The following is a 21,524-nucleotide window of genomic DNA, read 5'->3' on the forward strand; positions in this document are numbered from 1 at the left end:
GGTACAAAACTGGAAGTGCTTCAAAATGGTGTGTGTGTGTGTGTATGTATGTATGTATGTATAATATGGGGTACTTTGACGAAGTTGGCAGGCTTATGCAATGTATGATCATATAATGTAACTAAACCCCCATAATTTTTTGCCTAGGTGAGGTGTTTTTAAATAAAACTATTACAATCTCTAAGATTTAAAAAGCATTGTTTAGTTAATAAGCGAGTGCGCTGGATTCTGTATTTTGTATATTTTGGCCCCAGCAGCACCCTATAATGTATGCATGTTCAGGTGAGTGCAGCCCTCTTGGTTTCTTTTGTATGTATGTATGTATGATTTTTTTTTTTTTTTTATATTTTTTTTTTTTTCTGGATCGAGAGGAAAAAAACAGATGTGAGGAAGGCTGAACTTTATGAACACATGCCTCTTTTTAGCCTATCTAAAAAATTTAAAAGTGTGTGTGTGTATCTTTTATTTCAATGTTGCTGGGAGTGCACATTCAGGGTAGAAGCTTAAAATGGTTGTTACACTGTGCTCGTTAACGGGGAGTGTGTCTGTATATGTAATGTGTATATGCATGTAGTATAAATGTAGCTGCACTCACGGTTCTTGTTAAAGGTCCAAAGTTTATTCAACATCATTAAAATGAGATCAACGTTTCAGTCCCATTCAGGGACTTTCCTCAGGATCACAATATTGATTATTGTAATCCTAAGAAAGTCCCTTAATGGGAGTGAAACGTTGATCTTCTCATTTTAATGATAAGATTCCCTGATAAATAGTGATCAAAGTCTGACTGCTTTGGCTGTGAGTTCACTTAGATTATAAATATGGGTATGCACTATCAGCACCGTATCTTGTAGAAGTTGGTCACTGATGTGAACTTCGCTTGCATGTGGCTCTTCAAGGGAGATGGAAGTAAAGAGACCCTCGAAGTCACAGTGGCTAGTGATCTGACTTTATTGTGTGCTCATAGTTCTATAATCTCCCCTTGAAAGGGGGACAGGGAAAGGAGAGTTCTACTTTCCTGAATGTGTCTCTCGCAGGTAGTGATGTCGCGAACACAATTTTCGGTTCGCGAACGGCAGACGCGAACTTCCGCAAACATTCGCGAACCGCCATTGACTTCAATGGGCAGGCAAATTTTAAAACCCACAGGGACTCTTTCTGGCCACAATAGTGATGGAAAAGTTGTTTCAAGGGGACTAACACCTGGACTGTGGCATGCCGGAGGGGGATCCATGGCAAAACTCCCATGGAAAATTACACAGTTGATGCAGAGTCTGGTTTTAATCCATAAAGGGCATAAATCACCTAACATTCGTAAATCACAATGGATATGGATTGACACCTGACATATGGATTGACATCTGTCCTCAGAGACCCTGATACACACTAATACAGAGCAGAATAGGGACTGTTCCCCCTACATAGGGTCACTTTGCATATATGGATTGACACCTATCCTAATGATCCCTGATACACACTGACACAGAGCAGAATAGGGACTGTTCCCCCTACATAGGGCCACTTTACCTTCCACTGCGGTATCCCAATAGCCACAAATTTTTTGAACGCCTCAGACTCCACCAGCTTGTATGGTAAAAGCTGGCGGGCTAATAGTTCAGGCAAGCCAGCTGTCAGACGCTGGGCAAGGGGATGACTTTCTGACACTGGCTTCTTATGCTCCTTGACAGACACCTGACTGTGGGCAGATGAGCGTGAACTGCTCAAGGCCAGAGACGGAGTGGCGGATGGTTGAGAGGGGGCAAGGAGGACAGCAGTGGTTGACGTGGCTGAAGATGCTGGACCAGGAGGAGGATGGCGGCTTTGAGTTTGTGTGCTGCTTGTACTCATGTGTTGATCCTATAGGCATTTGTGATGTGCGATCATGTGCCTACGCAAAGCAGTTGTACCTAGGTGGGTGTTGGACTTCCCACGACTCAGTTTCTTTTGGCACAGGTTGCAAATGGCATCGCTGTTGTCAGAGGCAGACACACAAAAAAAAGCCACACTGCTGAGCTCTGCAATGACTGCATTCTGGTGGTGGACACAGCATGCGTTGATTGGCGTGCTGTCGGGCTGACCGCGGGTGCCGATGCATGCTGTCTGACTGTGCCACTAGCTCCTTGCGACGATCTGCCCCTGCTTCCAACTCGTCTCCTCCTCCTCCTCTCTGTCTCCCCATCTGAACTTTCGCCCTGTTCTTCTTCTTGCCGAGCGGGCACCCACGTGACATCCATGGACGCATCGTCATCATCAACCGCTTCACTTGTATCTAACAACTCCGCAAAGGAAGCAGCAGCGGGTACAACATCATAATCCTCACACCGTACGTCCATGTGTGTAATGCTGCGTGCCTGAGATATATCCCTGTTATCTACATCCTCTGGCAATAATGGTTGCACATCACTCATTTCTTCAAACGGATGTGTAAATAACTCCTCTGACAGATAAAGTGAAGCGGCTGTGGTGCTAGTGTTGGTGGTGGCGGCGGCAGGCGGGTGAGTGGTATCTTGAGAGGTGCCCGAAGCTAAGCTGGAGGAGGATGGTGCGTCAAGGTTCCGAGCGGAAGCTGTAGAAGATGGGGTGTCCTGTGTTAGCCAGTCAACTATGTCCTCAGAACTTTTCAAGTTCAGGGTACGTGGCCTCTGAAAACTGGGCATTATTCTAGGGCAAAAGGGAATCACCGCACCACGACCACGATGGCCCCTGCGGGGTGGCCTGCCTCTGCCTGTCATTTTTTTTTTTTTGATTAGTGGTACTATGCGTGCAAGCTACTGTGAGACCAGATATGAGTGGCAATGTGCACTTGCAGAGGTTGGCAGAGTACACGCTGAAGGCCTGACACACTAGCTTGAAGGACACTGACTGCTATAAGCTTACAGTGAAAAACTTTTTTTTTTCTTTTTAAAGGCACGCTATTGTGACACCAGATATGAGTGGCATAGTGCACTTGCAGAGGTTGGCAGAGTACACGCTGATACCTGACACCCAGACACTTGCAGACCACTAACTGCTATTCAATCTATTACAGTGAAAAAAATTTTTTTGTTTTTAAATGCAAGCTTAAGCTATTGTGACACCAGATATGAGTGGTGGCACTGGGCAAGTGGGCACAGTATCCACTGTGAGCCTGACACAGAAGCTGGCAGGCAGGCAACTGCAATTACATTACACAAAAAAAAAAGCAGACTGATGTTCTAGCCCGAAAAAGGGCATTTTGGGGTGCTGTTCTTACAGCAGAGATCAGATGAGTCCTTCAGGACTGTAGTGGACACTGAATACCCTAGCCTAGCTATCAATTTCCCTATCAAATGAGCAGCAGCTACACTTTCCCTCCTCTATCTAAGAATGCAGCTTCAGAATGAATCTAAAATGGATGCTGTACAGGAGGTGGGAGGGTCTGGAAGGGAGGGTCTGCTGCTAATTTGCTGTAATGTGTCTGCTGACCGTGAGGCACAGGGTCAAATTTTACTCAATGATGACGAATAGGGGGCGGATCGAACCGCGCATGTGTTCACCCGCTGTGGCGAACACGCTCTATTCGCCAATGAACAGTTCAGTACATTACTACTCGCAGGCGTGTCCTCTTCAGCTCCTGGTGTCTGCATGTGCTAAAGTACAGCATACACTATTACAAGTTTACATTAGAAACATACTAATATTCTGCAGGAGATATTGATACTCTAACATTTTATTTTGTTTCATTCTTGCCTATTGCTGAGTTAATTCTACATTCTACAATAGTCTTTAGTTATTTCAAAGAATGTGGTTCTTTCAGTTTTGAGACACATTGATTTCGATTCCAGTCTTCATTTAGGATGACCTCACTTGTATGTTCTGAGTGCTTGAATACATCTGCTTGGCCATGGAAACCCGCTTCGTAAAGCTCCCAGCCCAAAGTTCTTGGATATAAACCAGTCCTGTTTGATTCCATGGTTAGAAATATTGTAAATATGCGTAACCTTGCACTACAGCACTCACCATGTGTCTTTAAGTAGGCAGCACATTGGTTTCACACCCTCTGATACTTTTTCCAGTGTGTCTGATGCCAGGCATTGTAGTCATGCCCATTTTATGGCATCATTAAGTCTTACCCACTTCACAATATCCTAAGATTGTTGGGAGTGTGGCTATCAAGGGAGCACCCCCATGTCTACAAACACTTGAGCTTTACTTATGGTAAATGCCCTGTCATGGTTTCCAGTTTGGTTATCCAAGAGTGAATTTTTTTTTTATTTACTTTAATACCTAGTTTAATACCTTGGATTGTTGATCAACTTGGTGTATCTCCATTGCCCTTGACCAGTTATTTGACTGACATTTCTATCTTTTGTTCATTGCACTTTAAGCCTGCAAACTCTTAAGGTCCAGCAATACATACTGCCATCTACTGTTTTTTTCCTGTACTTGTGTGACCTCATTCTGCATGTTCGGTTACCTATTCTGTCAAATATGAAATATGATGCTAAAGTGCTAGGGATACAAAGTTGCATTCCTCGCAATATAGCTCCCTCTCTCTCCCACCCCCCCCCCCCCGACCCTCTGCACCCCTATACTGTAAGGATTAATAAACAAGTATTGTACTTCACTTATCTCAACGTGTTCTCCATCGTCACAGTCAGCGCTCTGCCCACTCTGTCATCACCCGACGAGGAGCAGCGCTTGTGTGCATGCATGGCAAGTGCTGCAAGAGCATTAAGCCCTCCCCATAAGCTGCATGCTGTCCTATGGGAATTTTATACATACGGGATGTCATCATGCTGAGTGTGAGGACTTCCAGCGTCAGGTGACGTTTCTCAGAAACTGCAATGATTTACATTGCATGGTTAAGGGCACAGAGACACTGCACCTTGACCACTTCAATGAGATGAAGTGGTCTGGGTGCCTATAGTGTCCCTTGAAGTCTACAGGATCTTTAGTTTCCTGATTGTATTGTTCTCCGCAGTAACTGTCCTTGAACGGTTTGACTTCATATACTGGGAAGGTTCCAGAGCAGTCCTGGCGCTATAAATTCAGCAGTGGACTGTATTGGTTATAGTGCTTGCAGTGTTATTAAAACCTTTTATACCAAGTGCTTTCTATCTTACCACTTCAACTTTACATGAGGATTCTCAAGAGCTTCAGTCTGTCATTAGTGAAAATATTGTAGAATGTTGCTCGATTCTTGGTCAGCAAGAATATGACGTGCAGAATCCTGAAATTCGGGATTACTTTGTTCTTGCCAGTATTTGAATAAGCATGATTCTGATCCTGCCAAGAGAAGTTTGGTCGTGCTACTCATCTACTTTACAACTCAGTTTCCAGCCAGGCCAGCACGTGAGGACTCGGAGTTAAACTCTAATATGGCAACTTCTGTCACTTATCTGAATGTTAGCTTCCCTGTTTGATGCTTCTGTGACACATTGGGCTGGATTGATGTTAATTCAACACTTTCCCCAAAGCTTGATGGACCGTGATTTGAAGATGCTAGCATATCATGCCTTTGTGTTAGACTGGGTGTGGGGGAAAGGTCTTTTGAAACATCATATCCTCAGTCATGCAAGTGGTGGAATGGTGTGCTGTGTGTGTATTAGGAGAAACCTGTGGACTGAGGGTAAAATCAGACCAAAATAATGATTTCTACTCACAAAAGGCGAGTTTAATAATAATAATAATGTATTTTATATAAATAAAAATTATTTTAGTTAGATTTAATTAAGTCATGGGGGTCCACCTCATGTATTTTGGCACTATGTGCAGATGTTAAGTTATTTTAAGAAAGAAAGAGAGAGAACTGGTATGTGTATGCAAGTCATGAAATGTATGTACTGTATTTGAGAAAATGATAAAACTAATCACTTTTTTTTTTTGTATAGATTTATTTTTATATATGTAGCTCTAATTATGAGTGTCTTGCATTTTTTTTTCTTTCGTTCTTCACTAGCTACAGCACACTGATTCATTCCATAGAGGAGGAGAAAAAATATATATTTTTTTCTCCTTTTTTCATTTCCCTCTTTTTAGGTCATGATTTTTAGACCATTTACGGAGTGTTTGATTTTTTTTTTCTTTTTGTTATTTGCCAAATGCTTTAGATCCTTTTATTTCCCATATGGATTGTAACAAGAAGGCTGTCATATTGTGTCCATTAAAGACATGTTTTTTTGGGTGGATGACCTCTCTTAGGAATTCTTTTAAGTCTGTGAATTTTAGCAGTCTCAGTTGCTGAAACTTAAATTAAATTTTGTTATAAATAGAAAAGGAACTACTACACAGTATTCCATTATTTCTCATTGTATTGCCTGTTTGAGTTGAGATTCTTTTACCCAATCCACTTGATCCTTTTATTTTAAAAGATTTATTTCACTAATGTTTTGTAAAGCGTTTATAGATGGACCACCACCCACACACACATACTCTGACACCTTGATGTCACAAGTACAATTCTTCCTTCCTAGTAAGCCTGTTAAGGAGTTTGATACAGATGTAAACTGTGTGGCCGTATTCACACATTCACTTAAAGAAGCAAGCATGAATCTCAACATAACTCTCCCTTACCTGATTTGGCCTACTGCAAGTAGGGGAGCATAATTTGGGGACTCAAATCTTACATGAGAAGTTGGTTGGAAGAAGACTGGTGCCCAGTGCCAGCGAAAAAGTATATTGTAGTATATTTATTCAAGGACAGGTTCATAACCTGCTACATTAGCCTACATTAATTGGTGCTTGAAAGATTGCTTGGGAATCTTTTTTTATGTTTTAAAAATGGACCGTGTGAGTCTGAAAATCTCATCTAAAAATGTAGTCCTAATTATGAGATTTTTCTATTTTTTTTTTTTTTTCCCTCTTCGATAGCTGCAACACTGCTCCATTCCATGTTCTTGGGAGCATCGTCCTGTCGGATGTATGAAAATGAACTGCACATTTATTCATAGGAAACCTCGTAGTATAAATGGACTTTTTTTGCCACCCACTGCAAGTAAGTGTGCTATTTCCACTTTCTTTTTCCTTGGTGTCAGTTTAGCAGCAAAGCAATGTTTCTACACATGCCATTTTTAACCATTATTAATAACTACCTCAAACTATGATTTTTAGACAAATATACATTTTATTTTTTTTCCTGCCCTACAGGTAACACGGTTATAGCAGACAATAAGGAAAGTGTAGTGTTGTGCACAGATGAAGAAGATTCACCATTAAAGCAGGAATACTCATGGATACCGATCCACCCCCCTGTAATTATAAACTTGTCAGAAGATGACTATGAAGATGAAGAAGAACATACTCTATGTAAATATTTCTCTTAATTCTAATTTAAAGCACCTCTGTCACCATCTGGGGTCTTTGCACAATGGTACAGGGGAAGGCGAGTCCTACTTGGCTGAACTTGTCCATCATGGCTGTCACCATGGTCTTCCTGGTGGTCCTCTTCAGATCCTGGCACAAGAGGAGAAATGTCAATGGCTTGCCTTGTGGGGAGTACGTTGGTGTCATGCAGAGGTGGCAACAATGTGTCAAACATGACAGAAAATCGATGATATGCAATATAATGCATGACAACAAAGCCAGATCTTGGAGTAGGGATTTAGAACTGTACTAATGTCAATTCATACACTAACCTCTAACTAGTTAAACTATCCATTGTGGTTGAGCCTCATTAGAAATGTATTCTCTAGGGAGGAAAACCTCTAGAGCTACGGTTTACCTGCACAGCCTTATTCCATTTTTCCTAACTCGAGTTTTTATACAATCCAGTCCTATAAAGCAAAGCTTGGCACTATGGTTGGATTGCTGAAATATTTCCCTATGGACCACCCTGGTGTTTCCAACTATTAAATGTTCTTTGATACGATGTTCAGCAATCATTGTACAAATACCTAATGTACATGTTTGTGAACTAAATATCTTTCTGTTCATTCAATCTAAAGGTAATGTAGTTAACCACCCTTTTCCATTAGCCATCACTTTATAAAGCGTAATGATGGCTAGGGCATGTGCGAAAATTGATCTCTGTTCATGATTTAACATTTTATTCATATTTTCTTGCATAAAAAAAAAGCTAGTATAAATAGTTTAACACATTAACTTTAGCGCATTTTTTTTATTTTATTTTTGCTTTAAATCAACGATATTTTCTTTCCTCCCTTCAAAGAAATATTGAATACAAGTGAACTTTGAACTTCTCCGTTCTAAAACTTGAGTCCGCTGTGCGAAAAATAAATTTTGTCAATTCCATTAAGCCTATTGAATGGCAGAAATTCATGGATTAAATAACGCCGTCTTTTTGTAGTGATCAATCTATCGTACTTTATTACATCTCTTTCACAGAGCACTTTATTTTCAAGTTAATGAGCATGGGCCAGTTCTGCTAGTAGCTTATTTCAGTTGAAAGCTTTTTAAAACGACAAGATTCTTTTCATGTGTTAAGCAGGTCTGGGAGCCGGACTAGATTCCGGCAGTCGTAATGAACGTTCTATTTATGCAAATATTGTACCTGACAAAAATCAGGTTTTCCTTTAATTTCCCATGGCTTCTGCCATTCACTTTACTTTTTTATTTTTTTTCTTCTTTATCTCCTATTTCAATTGCTCTTCACGGTCTCATTTGATGTCTTTTTATTCAAATAAACAATTTTGAAATTCTGTAATAAGTTGTGTACTTCACTTTATGTGCCTGGCAAACCTTACATACTCCGTTCTGATTTAATTATTCTAAAGTGTTTACATAAACTTGATTTGAGCGTTTCAAGTGAGCTAGAGTAGCCCTCCATACTTTATTATTATACTTTATTTTAATTATTTCTTATTCTAAATCCAACTACTGTTTGTGATGTTTTTGTTTTTGTGTGTGTGTGTGTGAGATTTTGTTGGAAACTTTAAATTAGATTTTCTTTGCTTTCAGTAAAGAAGCTAGAATGCAGAGCGAAGACACCGGAGGAAGTAGAAGAAGAAAAACTTATAATTGATATCTGCTGTAAAGCAGGTAATTTCATTTATTTAAACCGGTCTTCACCTTCACCTTACAAACAAACCGTACAATGAGCAGATTCTAACAGTCCTGTATGTTTCAGGTGACTATTACAAAACACCAATTGTGCAGGATTTCCAGTCTAAAATAGAACCAGTCCCAAACCTATTACAAGTCGGAGATTCTGAAGGTTATTATTATTATTTATTATTTATTATTTTTTTTTATTTTATTCTTTTGACTGTGGCTAAATTAACTTAGCAGCTGAAATTGCTTTCTTATTAAGCTCCACCAATTGCAATAAATAAATGGCAATCCTGTAGCGTTGCCTCTACTTTTCATGGGTTTCCCTGGCATCACTTTTACAAGTAACTTAACCGAAATACTTCTTGTATGATTTTGCTGCGTGTTGATGGTAAAGGGTTCACATACCTCTCCATAGTCTATTGTGTGACTGCTAAACAAATGTCTTGTCTTGTCAAAATCCATCCCGTTACAGTATTTTTATTTCTTATTTTGCCAGAGTTTTATTGTGGGGTACAGTCCATGAAACAAACCAAAATAGAAGACCTGTCCTTTGATTATATCAAGATGAACAATGGTTACACACGTAAAGGTATTTTAATGCTGGCATACCCCAATGACCGATTGTAAAATATTACTTTTGTAGTGGAAACACTGTAGCTAGGGTTTACTGAAGGATTTTTAAAAAAATCTATCTCCATTTTCTAAAGTATATTAAAGCGCAAGTAATCTCTCCCTTCTACTTCGTGCATACTTATATTTTCAATTGTGACTTTTAATATGCACAATTTAAAATACTTCGACATACTTGGTACATGCTCAATGGCTGAGAGCGTCAACTCCATGCTGTCAGCCAATCAGTGCAGTCCTGTATCAGACTTTCTCAGAGAAAACATCGGGCTTTTACTGCAAGAGAACTGGATATGGTGCAGGGACCCAGGTAATATTACCAAAATATAAATAAAATATATTTGTGTTAATCTAATCTCAAATAAGTATGTGTATGGGAGTGCGTATAATATGTTTATCATACGCACTCCTGCAGATTTTTTTTTAATTATATATAAAATACCTGGTGTCTAGTGGTTTGCTGCTGGGATCAGCCTGCACTCTGACTGCACAGCTCCCTACTGCGCAGCTCTGTGCGATGCCAGGGTGATGTTACTTCATGGCTCCTGGCAGTGAGAGCACAGATTGCTCTCCTGATGCAGTTAATCACGCACATTATCAGAGACTTTACAGAGAGGCCACAGACTTTGTGTGTGAAGGAGAGACTTGCTTTATGTCAAACTATATAATAATGGTGAGATGACGCACCATAACTATAATTAGTGGTTATGGTGCTCATCATGCTCCTGTTAATTGGAATTACTGCCCTGCTACAAATTTTGTAAACTAATTTATACATTTGTTTTGAGAGGCAAACTATGTACTAGTTGAGTGTTGGCTGGCCACAGTAGAGATTAGTACAGTGAGATTACTATTCTGGAGGAATTGTATAACATTTAATGCTCCCTTTTTTTTTTTCCTTTTTCTAGTTGATGACCATAGCCTACAGAAAACAAACTTTAATAAACCAAAGCAAAACACTTGAATTGAAAGACGTAATTGTACAGACAATCAAGATGTTGAAGGTAAATGATAAGCACACTCAATATTCTAGTTCTGAAATGACACAAGCATTCAATGACTGACAAACTATAGCTTTAACAGAACTTCAAAACCATTTAAACTGATCAAACTGCCTGGCACCCCGCCCAGGTACCTCTGTCAATTGCTGCTTCCTAGTACTGGCGAGTACCATAAGCACCACACGGGAACACCATAACCACTGTAAACCCCACAAATCGCCGCAGCTTGGTTGGGGTCTCGCGGTCATTCACCCACCCTGGACCCAAGACCAGGTTCCAGCTTCCAGTGGGTAGGCCTCTCCTTAGTCCAGAGAGCATAGCAGGAACAGCTCTTAGAAGAGCTAGTAATTATACTCAGGGGAGTATAGGGATTATAGCAATCCCCAAAGTGTACGTAGTTCTCCAATCCCCCAAACATGAGCCAAGACTTCATGAAGGGGTAAAGTATCTTTTAATGGGAGCCACAGCTGGCCTTTTATGAAAGTCCCCATGCAAGGGGACACCCAAGTGAACCTTGTGGGGGACAGGATGACAATTGTTACAAGCTAATGAAAATGCAGTACAGTAGGTGACACTCCCACACATTACACACACTCCCTCCCCTCATCCTGTGAGATCATTGAGTCAAGTCTTGTATGTAACTCAATTATCTCCAGGCAGAAAAACATAACTTTTTATAAAGTGTCATAAGTACCCCATAACACAACATATCCCCATATCACATCCACTGATCACCCTGATCTGGGTAAATAACATATCCAAAAATCACCCAGATCAGAGCAGAGGGGCTCAGGAAATTCCTGAAAGTCTCTTTTTGACCTACCGCACGCATGGTTTCATGCCCAAAATAGTTCCAAAGAATTAGGCTGTACTGCCGGTCTATTTCAAATAGTCGAACGGAGCTCTTCATGCAGTCAGTGAGTGTATCTGGTTCGGTAGATTATTTCTACCGAACGGTGCAATTCTAGTCGAACCTAACTGGAGGTGGAAGTCCCAGCGGTGTTTGTGCCATCGAGTGTCCGATTTTTAGTTCCATGCGCTCGACAAAACACCACTGGATGCGTTGGACTAAACAAGATAGCTGCCGCCACGTGTTCGACTATACGAATGGCAACCACCCAGCTGTTTGTCCACTTAGCTGCGGTTAACTACCAGTTTGGGAGGTAAATGGGCTGCACACTCAACTTGTGTGTGGTCCGACTGTTCGGTGAACGCACACCATAAGCTAATCCATTCAGTAGCCCCATATACTGAACCGTAGAGGGGAAAAGGCATGAACCAAGCCTTTCCACAGTCCTGAAGCCAGGTTTAACACAGGGGCCAGAGTCACAGGGTAGGAGGCTGGCAAACAGGCCCTTCCAAAAGTCAGTGGCGAAGTTCAGTTCATCACAGTATCCATCTCCAGTTCCTGGCACTGTGCATCAGGACCCCAAATCATTCTTTTAATCTCTTAAAATCTTCCTTAGCACTGATTTCGAGATGCAAAAATACATTTTCCCCACAGCCAGTGGTAGGGACAGTTGTGGGAATTGACACTACTTGACCGAAGTAGGTCTACCTCATCTCAAGTTTTGATCTCTTAGGATGTTACCATAAGACAAAGTAACCACAACTATATCTTTGATTAATTGAATAGGAAGGTGCTTGCCTACAGGTGTCAATTAATTAAAACATAACATTTAATACATTCGTTTAAAAGCTTTCTGTTGAAAATCAACAAATAAACCAAAAATTATTACTAAATTCTAAAACCATTAATAGTATAGAGCAAAAAAACATGTATTAAGAAAATGGGGGAAAAAAGGACTCTTAGAATAATTCAATATGAGATATATGCAAGATTGTTTCTGGGATTACAGCATGAATCCAAGTGTAAGAAATGTGTAGTGTATATTTAGAAATGCCAGTGAAACTGGTAATACTAAGAAACACAAAGTATGAAAAGCGTAAACTCTAACCACTAACTCAGAACTATAGTTTACTATAGCAATTACTGCACCAATCAGTAAACCATACCTCCCAACTTTGCTCCAGCTGGAATTGGGACGATTGGCGTGCATCACCAGTGACCGAATTAGTGTTACAGGTGATACTCCTAAATTGGCAGAGTCTCCCAGAAAGTAGGCACTGTCATCCACTTTAGGTGTGTTAGCCTGGTGTCAGGCATGCCAGTCTCATGGACTGCCTCCTGACCAGCTCCCTGCACAGAGGACCATGCATAGAGTGCTGCTAAAGCACTGTCTGCATGACCCAAGTACTGCTGCAGAGCACGAGAGCATCTAATGCAATGGTTCACTGTCCCTGAATGCGGAACATGAGAACTAAAGGGGAAGTATGCTACACTAAATCGGGCATGTTTTGGGTTTTTGCAACCCACTAGTACCATGCATGGTATCACACTGTCTTTTTCCCAAGGTGATCCAGCTTGGTCCATGTAACCTTACCAGAATCTTACTACCAAAAATATGTAAATCTGTGCATTCTACATGAAACAAGTTAGACAAAAAAAGCTCGTAATGTGCTTTGCCTGTAGGTTTGTCAAATTTTCTCGACTTAGGAAGTTCTCGGTCTTAAACGGATTAAAGTATCTTACATTGGGTCTAATGGCACCTAATCTAACTAGCAAGACTCTCTAGTAACTTGTCTGTGTTTTTTTCTATTTGAATCCTGTTTGTTTCTGTCAGTGCAATGCCTAACATTTGATCTGAGTTTTTTGTTTTTTTGTTTTTGTTTTCTCAGCAGGTAGCGCTGTGGGAAAAGAGAGAATTATCACCTTTTTAGGTCACATGATCCTTAATCACTGGCTATTTAAACAAATGAAGACCATTTTTATATGTAAATTATTTTTTTTTTTTTATTGTATTTCCCCCCCCCCCCCCCCCCCTCCTGGTCTGGTTTCTTCACGCCGTTCCACTATTTACAGTAGCACTTGTGACTGTCGAAATGATGCTACTTTGAAATGGCCAAAAAAATGTTCGACTATAAATCCATCAACCAAAAAAAGGATTAAATAAAATGTAAAAATATAATAAATACACCAAATAGACAGAGAAATCACATGCAGAATGTAGTTTATCAACTAATTTTTTTTTAATGTTCAGATACATTAGGTTGGTTTAGTGAAATCTCTCTGCCAGCTTTTGCAAATGATAAAGTACTAGTAGATGCCAGGCACACAATTGCATTTGTAGTTGGGGGGAAATGGAAAATACAACAAGGGTATTGAGTTTACACTTGATACACAAACCAAAAGTCTGTGTATAGACCACTCTCTGGTGTTTGTTTTTCTGTGCTAGTATATTAACGTAACCCTCCTCAAATGCAATTCTGTACCTGATATTTACTTCGTTTTTCGTTCAGTGCCGTAGAGCTGTTTTGTGTGTTCTAGTTTCTGTATTGCCTGTAATCTTAGGATTTTTATTTCATATACCAGTTTTGAATTTGATTCTGTTGAATATTTTTTTTTTCCCATATTCATTTCGAAGCTTAGTCCCTTTTCACAATATAACTTTACAGCTAAATACAATTTTAATTTTAATTATTTCCAACGAAGGGAATAAAGACCATCTTTACTGTATTTTTTTTTTCATATATCTGAAAAGTTGTTGAAAGCATTTTGTGCTTTTTTTATTTTTATTTTTTCACATCCAATTATTGAACATGTGTGGGCAAAAGGATTGCATCAACTGGTCCCAAGCGGTTGAGGGCCAGTTTATGCTGGATTGCTGTTTTTTAAAATCATTTTATATCCATGTCCATAAATGAAATTTGTTTTTCCCCTCTGGACAGTTTTTAATTGTAACACCATAAAAACTCAAAGGACACAATTACACAACTCTTGGGTGGAATTTGTTTCATGTAGTCAATATATTTACTAAGAAATATCTACTTTGAATGATTCTGTATCATTATGTTATCTGGAGTTAAAATGTGACCACAATAAAACATTTTTAATGTTTTGACTTGGCTGTTTAAAGTGTCATTGTGTGCATTTTATTTTTTAAATGTATATTTTTTTTGTTTGCCTGTAAACTGTCCTCATTCTACTATATCTAAAATAACTTTGCCAAGCAATGCTCATAGTAGCCTAACTGATTTTAAAGTAGCAATGTTGGTATATAAAAAAAAACTAGATATTTAGGCATTATCAAATGGCAGGTAATAAATACAAAATATCTTATTTCGGTTTAAATTCTGTATTTAACCTACCATCCCTGTCAAATGCAACTTTTGTTTCTGTACTATTCTTTAAATTTGCGAAGATTTATTACAATGTATTTAAAAAAATATTTAGTAAAATTCTAAATGCTATAGAGTTTCAGATATTCCTACTTTGAAATGTAAGAAAAGCTCTTTGAAAAATAGATATACCAAATTTTTTTTTTTTTTTAGAATGTACAGATTTTAAAGTGTTTTTTTTAAATTGGGTTGGTCAGATCTTTTAAAATTGTAATTAATTCAAATACTGTAGAACAAGCATGTCAAACTCAAAGGCTACCGTGGGCCAAATAAACAAGGTTTAAGTTTAGGTGGGCCACAAAAAAAGCTTTTTTTCATAGAAACATAGGTTTATTTAGAAAATGACAGTATAACAAAAGTTGTCTGACACTGGATGCCCTCACGCTCATAGGGCTTCAAAGTAAACAAAAGAGCGAATTTATTTTAAGATGACGTTCATTTGCATATAGCCAACGTTTTAGTCCAACTACCTTGACATATTAAAAGTTTGGTAATGGGGCTGAAATGGTGAATGTATGCTGTTGCACAGGTGTGTGTGTGTGTGTGTGTGTGTGTGTGTGTGTGTGTAAAAAAATAAAAAAAATGATCTTGTTTGTTTTGAAGTCCTATGAGTGTGTTCTGCACTTTGGCTGAGATCATCAAACTTTATGATCTCAGCCAAATCAATGCTTTCCCATAGGAAAGCATTAGGAGGCTATCATGCATGGGTGGCAAAAAGCTGCATGGCCAACCAGCATCTCCATGGGGAGCGTTCAGGGCCTCCATGCAGACCCAATTTAATAAACTGTCCCCACTTCCACCACTCTAATGCATTGCCCTCCCCCCAATTGAACACACTGCCCCCTCCCACCACACTTTTATATACAGCCCCACTCCCTCCCCATATTTAAAATACTGGCCCCCTTCCTTCCTCAAATTAAAACACTTATTCCCCTCCCCAATTTAATACACTGGCACCCTCCCTCAAATTAATACAGTGCCTGTAATGGATCACCTGGCATCCCGACTGGGCACCTCAGTTGATGGATCCTCCTAGCGTTTCCTGAGGGCTCCAAGCACTCCACCAGACACCATAACCACCGCAGACCCTGCAAACCACTGCAGCTTGGTTGAGATCCCACCCTGGACCTACGACAAGGCTCCAGGTTCCAGTGGGTGAACCTCTCCTCCAAGAGAGCAAAGCAGGAAAAAGCTCTTAAAAGAGCTTAGTAGTGATTATCCAAGGGAGTAATAAGCTCATAGCAATTCCTTGTAGTGATCTAGCAATTCCCCCAATAAGAGACAAGACTCTAGATTAAGGGTTAAGCAGGAACAGTATGAACTGAGGATTTATTGCTTCTTAAATACAAGTTTTCCCACAAGGGTACAACCCACGTGTACCTTGTTGGGTACTGAAAACACAAACTCAACAACCAATCGTGTACAGTTACAGTTAAACACTCCCATTAATTACAGTAAATTCCTCCCCTCTGCTCGGGAGATAATTGAGTTAATTGTTGTATCAGCTTAATTATCTCCAAGCGAAAAATATACTTTTTACAAAATGTTTATAACTTCAAAATTATACATTCAATTCCTATAAAACTTAAATTTTCCGAAATGAGCATAATTAGGGAACAAACATATCCAAAAATCATACAAATTGGTCCAGTGGTTTGGGAGATAGCTGGAAGTCTCATTTGACCGACCGACCGCCAGCATGGCTTTCCTGACCAAAACCGTTCCACAGATTTTGGCTGTGCAGCTGGTCCATTCACCACAGTTCAAATACTGTTCGAATGCACAAACTGGAGCCGTTTGTGCAAATATGCAATGTTAATGTGGCATTTGTATTGTCGAACGCCGTTCAACTCCCGCCGAAGTGTCGAAGTTTCAGAGAAGGTAAGAGTTCTGCGGTGTGCGTGCCGTTGCATATCCGATTTTTAGTTCCATGAACTCGACAGCAAAACACAGCTGACCATGTTCGGGGGAGGAGGAAGAGATCTGGCTGATCAATATATATATAGCCTTATCAGGTCAAATGAAAAGTGAGGTGCTGGTAAAAGAACATTTCCGTTTATTTAAGCCAGGTTGCAATTTTCTTTTCCTATTTACTGTATATTTAAAAAAAATAAAATAAAGCATGATAGGAAAGCCATTCACATTTTTAGATTCAAATTTAAAATCTTGTCCACTATTTTATTGACCCAGTCTCCCAATTTCCTCCCTCTTTGGAATCTGAGAATGTCCAGTGACTTTCTGGCAAGCACTTTCATTCCCGAATCCCCATCTATACCCCGTAAAAGGTCGCTCCAGCGAAAGTGTTGCGGAGAAAGGAGCTCAAAAGGACTGTTTCAGAGTCTACAGCTCTAAACTATTGAATCACTTGTTTGTGACTTTTAGTTTATTAGATTTATTCTGGATTCCTGGTCTTTGCTTGTCCTGATTACGATTTGTTAACTGCCTGTATCTTATTTGCTTTTAAATTTTTTTTTTTTTATAATTCTTTATTTTTGTTGTGCGTTTTGTGAGATACGTGTAAACTTGCAGTGCCACAACAGCAGCAACAAGCGTGGTAACATTTAACGGTAAATCTGTACATAGCAAACGGTAGTTCTGCACAATTTTCGTAGTATTAAGTAAACCGGCTATACAGACATATCTAGGTCAGAATGGTATTATTATTATTGGCATTTTATATAGCACCAACAGATTCCGTAGCACTTTAAAATATTATTAGAGTGGGGATTTAACTATCAATAGGACCATTACAAGAAAACATACAGAAACGGTAGGTTGAAGAGGGCCCTGCTAAAATGAGCTTACAGTCTATAGGAGGTGGGGTATAAAACAAATTACAAACACAAAGATAAAGCACCGCGCTTATAGCAGCAGTAACTTAGTATCCAACAGCTTAAAATACATCGTAAAAACAAAGAACGTTACCTGCGCTCTGGCCTAAATCCCCATGTGCATTTAAACAAAATGGAGGCTCTTTAGTTTTATTCCAATGGCCATTTGAATATATAAGGTCACCAGCCACGTCAAGGCAAGCCTCAATAGGTGAGTTCCTACACTAGCCATTAGATTATATAGGATTCTTGGCTGATATCACAGTCAGTAAAAAAGGGGGACAAAACCTTTTTTAGATACATAAATGAGAAAAGAAAAGTAAAACAAGGATTAGTTAGATTAAAAACAAAAGAAGGAAGGTATGTAGATGAGGACAAAGGTCTAGCTGACTGCCTCAATGAATATTTTTGTTCGGTATTTACAGATGAAAATGAAGGAAAGGGACCTCAGTTAAGAAAAAGGATAAATGAGTCATTTATTACACGTGAGTTTACAGAGGAAGAGGTTCTATTTCAACTGTCAAAAGTAAAGACAAATAAGTCAATGGGACCTGATGGAATACACCCAAAGCTATTAAAAGAGCTTAGTGGTGTACTAGCAAAACCATTAACAGATTTATTTAACCAATCATTGATAACAGGAGTAGTCCCAGAAGATTGGAAGTTAGCGAATGTTGTGCCCATTCACAAGAAAGGTAATAGGGAGGAGTCGGGCAACTATAGGCCAGTAAGCCTAACTTCAGTAGTGGGGAAAGTGATGGAAACCATGTTAAAGGATAGGATTGTTGAACATCTAAAAACACATGGATTTCAAGATCAGAGACAACATGGGTTTACTTCAGGGAGATCATGCCAAACTAATCTTATTGATTTTTTTGATTGGGTAACTAAAATTATAGATCAGGGTGGTGCAGTAGACATTGCTTACCTCGATTTCAGTAAGGCTTTTGACACTGTTGCACTTATCAACCAACTACAATCTTTGAGTTTGGATTCCAATATTGTTGAATGGGTAAGGCAGTGGCTGAGTGACAGGCAACAGAGGGTTGTAGTCAATGGAGTATATTCGAAGCTTGGGCTTGTCACCAGTGGGGTACCTCAGGGATCTGTACTTGGACCCATTCTCTTTAATATTTTTATTAGTGATATTGCAGAAGGTCTTGATGGTAAGGTGTGTCTTTTTGCGGATGATACTAAGATATGTAACAGGGTTGATGTTCCAGGAGGGATAAGCCAAATGGAAAATGATTTAGGTAAACTAGAAAAATGGTCAGAGTTGTGGCAACTGACATTTAATGTGGATAAGTGCAAGATAATGCATCTTGGACGTAAAAACCCAAGGGCAGAGTACAGAATATTTGATAGAGTCCTAACCTCAACATCTGAGGAAAGGGATTTAGGGGTGATTATTTCTGAGGACTTAAAGGTAGGCAGACAATGTAATAGAGCAGCAGGAAATGCTAGCAGAATGCTTGGTTGTATAGGGTTGTATAGGGAGAGGTATTAGCAGTAGAAAGAGGGAAGTGCTCATGCCATTGTACAGAACACTGGTGAGACCTCACTTGGAGTACTGTGGAGTAAACATTTGTTTAAATGCACATGGGGATTTAGGCTGGAGCGCAGGTAACGTTCTTTGTTTTTACTATAAAACACATTAGTACAGGAAATGGCAGTCAAATTAGGTGGGAGTGAATCAGAGCTGGAGGAGAGAGCAAGAGACAAGTATGTAAGGTAGAGGTTAGTCTGGGAGGCCATAGGCTTTCCTAAAGAAATGGGTTTTAAGGCACTTCTTAAATAATTGAAGACTAGGGGAGAGTCTGATGGCAGTAGGGAGGCTATTCCATAGGAAGGGAGCCGCCCGCGAGAAGTCCTGCAAGCGCGAGTTGGCTGTACGGGTGCGAGCAGCGGACCGAAGAAGGTCACGTGCAGAGCGGAGAGACCGAGAAGGGGCATACCTATGGATCTGTGAGGAGATATGAGGGGCTAAGGTTATTCAGTGCTTTATAGTTATGTGTTAGCACTTTGAATTGACTCCTATAGTATACAGGAAGCCAATGTAAGGACTGACAGAGTGGTGAGGTGTGAAAGGACCGACTAGAGAGTAAAATCAGTCTGGCGGCAGCATTCATTACAGACTGTAGTGGGGCAATACGGCTATTGGGAAGACCAATTAGGAGAGAATTACAATAGTCCATGTGAGAGATTACTAGAGCATGGACAAGCTCTTCAGTAGCATCTTGTGTAAGGGGCGGATGTGGGTGATGTTTTTGAGGTGAAATTGGCATGATTTGCCAACAGACCGGATGTGAGGCTCAATGGTGAGGCCAGAATCAAAAGTAACACCAAGACAATGTGCTTGTAAGGATGGGCTGATATGGGTACCACCAATCTGAAGGGAGCGTGAGAGAGGAGGATTAATATTAGGAGGAGTAAAGACCAGAAGTTCTGTTTTGGAAAAAGTCAGTTTCAGAAAGCGGGGTGACATCCAATCAGAGATTGAAGAAAAGCAAGAGGGGACACGTTGCAGGACATCAGGGTAGAGGTCCTGGGAGGAGAGATATATCTGGGTGTCATCAGCATACAGGTGGTATTGGAATCCAAAAGAGGTAATAAGTTTGCCAAGAGAGGCAGTGTAAAGAGAACGTAGAAGGGGACCAAGGACAGAGCCTTGGGGGACTTCAACTAAGACAGGATGAATGGTGGAGGTATCCTTAGAAAAGGAGACACTAAATGAGCATTTGGAGAGATAAGAGGAAAACCACAAGAGGACCGAGTCCGAGTGATTGAAGAGTTTGGAGAAGGAGAACATGATCAACGGTGTCAAAAGCAGTGGAGAGGTCAAGAAGAATTAGTATTGAGTAGTGACCTTTGGATTTAGCTGTGATAATGTCGTTAGTGACTTTGATAAGGGCAGTCTCAGTAGAGTGGAGGAGGTGGAAGCTGGACTGAAGAGGATCAAGGAGAGAGTTGGAGTTGAGGAAGCAGGACAGATGGGTGAAGACTAGTTTTACAAGAAGCTTTGAAGAAAGAGGGAGCAGGGATATAGGACGGAAGTAAGAAGGGGAAGGGGCAAGGTGGTGAGAATTATTTCCTTAGCTGTTCAATCTTGTCAGTAAAATAGCATGCAAAACTATCGGCTGTAAGGTTAGTTTGGGGGGGGTGGCCGCAGCAGGGCAAAGAAGAGAGTTAAAGGTATCAAAGAGACACCTGGGATTGTGAGAGTATGAGCAAATAAGAGAAGAAAATACTTTTTGGCAAGTGCAAGGGCTGTGCTTTATGAACGCAATATGAATTTGTAGTGTAGAAAGTCTGACTCGGTGTGAGACTTCCTCCAGCAGCATTCAGCAGAACGGGAACATATTTGCAGGTAGTGTGTTGCTTTAGTGTGCCACGGTTGGGGGTGTATTCTCCTCGAGGTATATATTTGGAGAGGGGCTGCAGCATGCAGGGCTGAGGTGAGGGTAGAGTTATATGAGGAGATAGCCAGTGAGGGACATGAGTAAGCAGGAATGGATAATAGTTGGGAATCGATATCAGCTGACAGCTGCTGAAGGTTTATTGAACTAAGATTCCTTCATAGTTGAGGGGGGTTAGGCTGAGGTTGTTGGGGGTTGTTGGGGGAGTGGGCTATTGAGAGCAAATTATAGGAAATTTTGATCCGAGTGAGGAAATGGAGTGTTGCAGATGTTAGAGACTGTACATTCATGAGTCAAAATAAGGTCTAGAGTATTGCCTGCTACATGGGTGGGGGAATTAGCCCACTGTGATAGCCCAAGGGAGGAGGTAATAGACAGTAGTTTTGAGGCTGCTGGGGTCAAGGGTGGGTTAGTGGGAATGTTGAAGTCTCTGAGAATTA

The 21,524-nt window shown here is 40.2% G+C and overlaps 1 protein-coding gene across 1 annotated transcript in view; it reads left to right on the forward strand.

Annotated features, from left to right (window-relative positions):
- The window catches only part of C3H12orf50 (chromosome 3 C12orf50 homolog), a 32,189-nt gene extending 18,716 nt beyond the window's left edge, over positions 1-13,473 (forward strand). The window contains exons 2-8 of the mRNA XM_063445160.1: positions 6,832-6,955; positions 7,108-7,266; positions 8,878-8,958; positions 9,047-9,133; positions 9,467-9,559; positions 10,506-10,601; positions 13,338-13,473. Of these exons, the coding sequence (XP_063301230.1) occupies positions 6,832-6,955; positions 7,108-7,266; positions 8,878-8,958; positions 9,047-9,133; positions 9,467-9,559; positions 10,506-10,561 (600 nt within the window). The 3' untranslated portion in view covers positions 10,562-10,601; positions 13,338-13,473. The remainder of the gene's footprint in view (positions 1-6,831; positions 6,956-7,107; positions 7,267-8,877; positions 8,959-9,046; positions 9,134-9,466; positions 9,560-10,505; positions 10,602-13,337) is intronic.
- The last annotated feature ends 8,051 nt before the right edge of the window (positions 13,474-21,524 follow it).

This window comes from Pelobates fuscus, chromosome 3 (assembly GCF_036172605.1).
Source record: "Pelobates fuscus isolate aPelFus1 chromosome 3, aPelFus1.pri, whole genome shotgun sequence".
NCBI lineage: Eukaryota > Metazoa > Chordata > Amphibia > Anura > Pelobatidae > Pelobates > Pelobates fuscus.